This window comes from Triticum aestivum, chromosome 2D, assembly GCF_018294505.1.
Source record: "Triticum aestivum cultivar Chinese Spring chromosome 2D, IWGSC CS RefSeq v2.1, whole genome shotgun sequence".
NCBI lineage: Eukaryota > Viridiplantae > Streptophyta > Magnoliopsida > Poales > Poaceae > Triticum > Triticum aestivum.
The window spans coordinates 419,001,083-419,007,429 of record NC_057799.1 but is presented as its reverse complement, the minus strand read 5'-3'; the positions used below and the strand labels follow the sequence as shown (position 1 = coordinate 419,007,429).

Here is a 6,347-nt window from a genome sequence, read left to right as displayed (position 1 = left end):
ATTTACATTCCTAGGTTGACTTTGTTAAGTAATTAGGCATAATTTCCATGATTAATTTCAGAATATTAAACATGACGATTGCAACTACTGACATGTGAATCTCAAGCATACTAGAAGCACTAAACAACATGAATAGTAGCAACACAACATTGCAAAACATGAAAATGGCAAACATGTTTAACTAACGAGATGGGACACTATAGTTACACCGATCGTTTGCAGATGAGGTAGCCGTTAGGGCAGCGATGTTGTTGACGACGACGTTGGTGAAGAGCGGTCGCAGAAGACGACGTCGAGCAAGATCGCCCAATCTGGATGGTAGACGAGCCGTGATGAAGACAGCGAGCAGTCACGCACGTGGTGTTTTCCAAAAATCTAATTCACCCTCTCCCATGCAGGTTCACAAAGGCGAGTGGTTCCGGAGACCTGCTCTCCCGTTTGCCGGCGCTCGGGATGGAGTGGACTACGGTGGCGGCGCAAGGAACGAGGTGTGGCAAAACCTAGATTGGTTTTGGTGTGTGTTGCGGCGTCCGCGACATGGGAGGCCCACACCGCAGGTCTGAGTTGATTGCGGGACCAACCCGAACCAACTAAGTTGTGACGCGTCCGTCATGTCGTTTCGAGCGGCGGCGGCGGAGGAGTGCGGGAGAGACCCTCTTATTCTCACTCACTTACAAGTGCTACTACACTCCACCTTATAAGGTGGTGTGCAACCCCTCCAACTTCCGGGGTGGGACTAAACTTCCCACTCCCACCACTTGCTCACACGCATGGGCCTTTGAGATTTCAGAAATTGCCTATTGAGCTGCCCTATAAATGAGCCCAATATTCTAACAGACTTTATATTGTGTTTGAAATCAGATCTCTAGCCTCGTGGCAACGCGTGGAGTACCTCTAGTAAAAGTGACATTTTGCCCTTTTACAGTTTTTTCAGGTTTGGTATCCAAAATAGTTTTACTCTTAGATCATGATTTTATTTATTTTTTACTTTTTAGATGTCTTGCTATAATCAGTTGATTCGTTTTTAGGGTAAATGCTTTCTTTTTGAGCAAGTTATTTTAGGGTAAACAATCATCACATTCTCCACGCAGTCAGCAGGGCCCCGCGACGTGGTTCATTTGAAGCCCACCTATCTCCCCGCCGTCCGCTCCTAGCCCACTTTGGCCCAGGATCCAGACCGGGGCGCCCGCCTGTCGCGCGCCGCCTCCTCTCTTCCCATCTTCCACCCCATGCCGCCGGCCGCCGCCGTCTTGTAACCCAAACGGACCCATGGCCGCCGCCATCGCTGCCTCGCTTATCCGCCGCACCACCTCATCGCCGTACCGCCGCCTTCTCCTCCCCACCTTCTCCCACCTCCACCGCCCTGCCCCCCAACCTCCATCCCCATGGCTCCCATCCCAGCATCGCTTCCTCTCGTCCGACGCACCCGCCGACCCTGATCGGAAGCTGCCTCCGCTGGACCCGAAGCAGCTATGGCGCGAGCTCTCCACCACCGAGCCTGCGACGGGCTCGTCGCGCCTCCCCAAGGCCACGTGGGACGAGGTGGTGGCCCTCACCCGCCGCTTCGCCAAGGATCCCGCCATTGCCGACCAGGCCCTCGCGCTCTACATCCCCTCCTCGGAGTTTCCCACGTATGCTCGGCACTTCCGCCACTTCATCCCTGCGCGCCTCTCCCAAGAATCCGCCGAGCGGCTCCTTTCTCTCCCGGGCGAGGACGCGCACGCCCTCCTCCTCCCGGCCTTCGCCGAGTACTGCCTCAACTACCATGCGGATCAGTTGAGGCAGAACAAGTCCGTCATGGCTGCGGCTGACCTCACGGCGCCGCACACCTGGTACCCCTTCGCCCGCGCCATGCGCCGGCGGGTGGTGTACCATTGCGGGCCCACCAACAGCGGCAAGACGCACAACGCACTCGCACGCTTCAGCGCCGCCAAGTCCGGTGTGTACTGCAGCCCGCTCCGGCTCCTCGCCATGGAGGTGTTCGACAAGGTCAATGCACTCGGTGTCTACTGCACCCTCCGCACTGGCCAGGAGATAAAGGAAGTCCCCTTCTCCAACCATGTTGCTTGCACTATTGAGATGCTGTCCACGGAGGAGCTCTACGAAGTCGCCGTGGTTGATGAGATACAGATGATGGCTGACCCTGTGAGGGGCTATGCGTGGTCACGTGCTGTTCTTGGGATCAAGGCAGATGAGATACATCTCTGTGGTGACCCTAGTGTGCTCAAGATTGTTCGTAAGGTCTGCGCAGATACTGGTGATGATTTGGAGGTGCATCAGTATGAGCGGTTCAAGCCACTTGTTGTCGAGGCCAAGCCGCTACTTGGAGACCTCAAGAATGTTCGCTCTGGTGATTGCGTTGTTGCCTTCTCACGCAGAGAGATATTTGAGGTGAAGCTGGCAATTGAGAAGTTTACGAAGCACAAGTGTTGCGTCATATATGGAGCTTTGCCACCGGAGACAAGGCGCCAGCAAGCAACATTGTTCAATGAACAGGATAATGAGTATGATGTTCTTGTAGCGAGTGATGCGGTCGGTATGGGTCTGAACCTTAACATTAGGAGGGTTGTGTTCTATAGCTTGTCCAAGTACAACGGGGACAAGATGGTACCTGTTGCTGCTTCACAGGTAAAACAGATAGCTGGGCGTGCTGGTCGGAGGGGAAGTGTTTATCCAGATGGACTCACAACCACTTTCTTGTTGGATGATTTGGATTATTTAATTCAGTGCCTGCAACAGCCGTTTGAGGAGGCACAAAAAATTGGTCTTTTTCCTTGCTTCGAACAAGTGGAAATGTTTGCCAGTCAGTTCCCCAACCTCACTTTCACTGACTTGTTGGATAAGTTCCGTGACAATTGCCGCATCGACAAGACATACTTCATGTGCCAGCAGGATAGTATCAAGAAGGTTGCTAATATGCTCGAGAGGGTACAGGGTCTCTCCCTCAAGGATCGCTACAATTTTTGTTTTGCGCCAGTTAATATAAGGGATCCGAAAGCCATGTACCATCTTCTGAGATTTGCTACTCATTATAGCCAGAGCCGTCGTGTTAGCATTGCGATGGGAATGCCGAAGGGTTCGGCAAGGAATGACACTGAACTGCTGGATCTCGAGACGAAGCACCAGGTCCTGTCGATGTATTTGTGGCTGTCACACCATTTTGAGGAAGATAACTTTCCTCATGTGCAGAAAGCTGAGGAAATGGCAACGAATATTGCTGATTTGCTTGGCAAGTCACTTGCCAAGGCATCCTGGAAGCCTGAATCAAGACAACAAGCAAAGCAGAGGCGAGAAGAAATAGAGGAGAGTGACAGAAATGCTGAACAGGCGTCAGATGATGATGCAAAGGATGTTTCCAAAGTTGGTTATGAAAGGACGAGGTCGCTTCCTAAAACATTTCAAAGGTAATATAACTCTAGCCCGCATCTTTTCACACATATGGTGATCGTTTGTGGAGATTTTTTTTCTTGTCATGTAGTAGATGTCATTTTTATTTGCTTTTCTTGTATCAAAAGAAGTTGTCTTTCTGATAAATAGAGGCTAATAATGAAGAATCCCATGCCACCTAATGCAGTTAAGTTATACTATGGAATTTATTCGGCTTCACTTTGGGTCAGAAGAAACCTGTGAGAACACTATGCTTTAATTCCATACAACAGCTGGCAAGTGAGTTTGTGAATTCTATGTATTCCCGTTCTTTATTTGTTCAAGTAACTACAATCCCAATGCCAACTTATAATAATAATTCAAGTAATCGTAAACTCAACTTCCAGTTGGCAAAATCAATCTCTTCAAAATGGATTTGAGATAATAGTTTTAAGTTGAATTTATATTGCTTAAAACGTTAAATTGTTCCCGATTTGTATATATTATCTAATAGTAAACTATCAAATATTACCTGAAGTTCCGAACATGTAAATCTTGGGTTGTTTCTTAGCTAACTTTCTTGTTCGCTGGCATATCACCTCATCCTGATCCTGGTATCCTCTTTAGCTGTATATTATTCTGGTTAGCTTTGTGATTTGCTTGGAGCATGTATTTCTTGAACATTTTTATGATCCTTTCATTTGAAGTTGATTTGGGCATCTTGGCAAAAAGAAAAGTGTTTATTTCTTCGAATACATGAGTTTGCCAGAATTATGTTACCAATAATCAGGAGTTCATTTTGGTAAAATGTGCCCTTTTGAGGAAGGACTGTTATCACAGAAGGATTTGTGTGGATCTGTAGAATAAAAAAACTTCAAAACACCAGAAGAGATACGCAAATCACTGTCATTACAAAATTACCAGAGCAAATAAGGTGTAGATTTTCATGAATCTATAACCTTATGTGTTTTCTGGACTTAGTTGGGAATGGTAATGGTAATTGTGTATTATGTCTGTGAGTACCTACCTGAAAACAGTTGCAGCATTTAAGTTCAAACTGAAAATCTCGTGCTTGTGTACATGCTGCCGAACCTCAAGTTGCTCTCACACTAAATATGCAGAGTACGACAGTGAATCTGTAGGAAGGTGCCAGATGATATATTATCATCTGGCAAGAAGCTGTTCACCAGCAGAAAATATTCATCTCCAGTGTATGGTGTATATGTTAAATTAAGGGCATTTAACATATTGATATTCTGTTTTGGCTAACACCTACTCCCTCCGTTCCTAAATATTTGTCTTTCTAAAGATTTCAACAAGTGACTACATACGGAGCAAAATTAGTGAATCTACACTCTAAAATATGTCTATATACATCCGTATGTGGTAGTCCATTTGGAATCTCTAAAAAGACAAATATTTAGGAACGGAGGGAGTATTGCTTTTGGCAATGTCATGTTGAACAAAATAGTTTGTTCGTCAATTTCTTCCATAGCTAAGGATTCACCGTAATTTTTGAGTCAACTGATGGAACATATGGCTTAATATTTTCATTCTTGTTTCCATCCAGAACAAAGTTGTTTCCGTACAAGGTTACATGCCCATTATGCATCTTTTGCTGTTAGGCAAACTAAATTTCAGAATATTTTTCTCGGTATGATTTATGTGACGCTATCTTTGTTTATATGTTTTCCTCGTTTCGAGAATTGAGTTACCGAGCCATATAGTCCAGATTTGATTTACTGCAGCATGGCTTTTCATCTTGGATGAGTGCTTCTCATTGCCTGATCTTTTGAGTTACACAGAAATTTTCAAACAATTCCTAAAAGTGTACTTTCTGATACAATAGTTGATTTGGGCATGTTTGAAAAGTTTACATAGCAAAACATATTTAACTAAGATAATTCTGGACGTACTTATGATGTATTGTTTCCTCCTGAAGGACAAGACATGGTCAGCCCAGCCATAATTCTTCTTTGAACCTTCTGGCCTGATTGTGGGGTTGGCTATACCCAATTGAATGCTAGAGAAGAACCTGTTGAGCCAAGCTGCGACGCCTCTTGAACCCCCAAATCTGGTGCTTACATGTCACAGCTATTGCTATTCTTCCAGTTTTGGCGTATGCCAGCTATGTTGTGCTGGCATGTTGCGCTGAAGCCAGCCAGAGGTGCGCCATGACATTTGCATCAACTGGCGGCTATTTTATTGGCACCAGAAGAGATAGCTGCTGAGTAATGATGTTGTGCAATGCTAGATTGCACGCTGAATAAGGATCTTTAAGTTATCAGAAACAAACTGGTTTTTTGCTGACATGCTACACCAGTATGCGGGTAATAAGCAAACGTGGGGATTTTCAAGGTTTTCATAGATTATTCCTAAGATGTCTTAGATGATTTAGTGTGATTGTCAAACTTGACTGTAATATTTAGAGAGGATAGCAGAGATGTATTATATGCCACTTTCAGGATGTTCTCGCGTTGGTGCAACTGCAGATTGGAGCTTTCTGGTGCCCCGTTCAGATGTCAGATGCTAAGTAGACAAAATGTGTAACTTATTTCCACAGTGGTTGCCCTGCGTCGATGTTGGAATCATTTATCTCGATTTGGGATACGAATGACACTGGATCCAGATCTATCTTGCTTGTAGATGAGCCCTGTTAGGGTATGAGCATTCTGATCCGTCCAGTCTTGACTGAGATAATAGTTCTGGGGAGTACGGAGCCATTTGGGTTGAAGGAATTTACATGAGTTTTGAAGGATTCTCGTCGAAAAATTCTTTTGTGTCTTGCATTAACACTCTTCAAATTCCTGCACTGCACGTCTATATGAAGAAATCTAGTGTCAAGGGTGTGTTTGCAACTAGTCGTTTGGTAGTCATGCTGTAGTAGCTGCGGCTGAAGCTGAAATATACTGAAATGACAATAACACCCTCTGTTGTTCTGTAGATTAGGTTTAAGAGTTGGTGTTAAAGCAAATGAGTTT

At 45.5% G+C, this 6,347-nt stretch overlaps 1 protein-coding gene across 2 annotated transcripts; it reads left to right on the top strand.

Annotated features, from left to right (window-relative positions):
* Window positions 1-1,141: 1,141 nt before the first annotated feature.
* On the top strand, window positions 1,142-5,998 carry LOC123053536 (ATP-dependent RNA helicase SUV3L, mitochondrial). Of its 2 annotated transcripts, XR_006425673.1 has the most exons (3): window positions 1,142-3,404; window positions 3,575-3,666; window positions 5,309-5,998. XR_006425673.1 is itself a non-coding variant. In XM_044477000.1 (2 exons), the coding sequence occupies exons 1-2, from the start codon at window positions 1,270-1,272 to the stop codon at window positions 5,358-5,360; spliced, it is 2,187 nt and encodes a 728-aa protein (XP_044332935.1). In that variant the 5' UTR covers window positions 1,147-1,269; the 3' UTR covers window positions 5,361-5,998. The 2 variants fall into 2 exon arrangements, 1 of the variants encoding a protein (XP_044332935.1); XM_044477000.1 differs by lacking the exon at window positions 3,575-3,666 and having other exon boundaries at window positions 1,147-3,404.
* The last annotated feature ends 349 nt before the right edge of the window (window positions 5,999-6,347 follow it).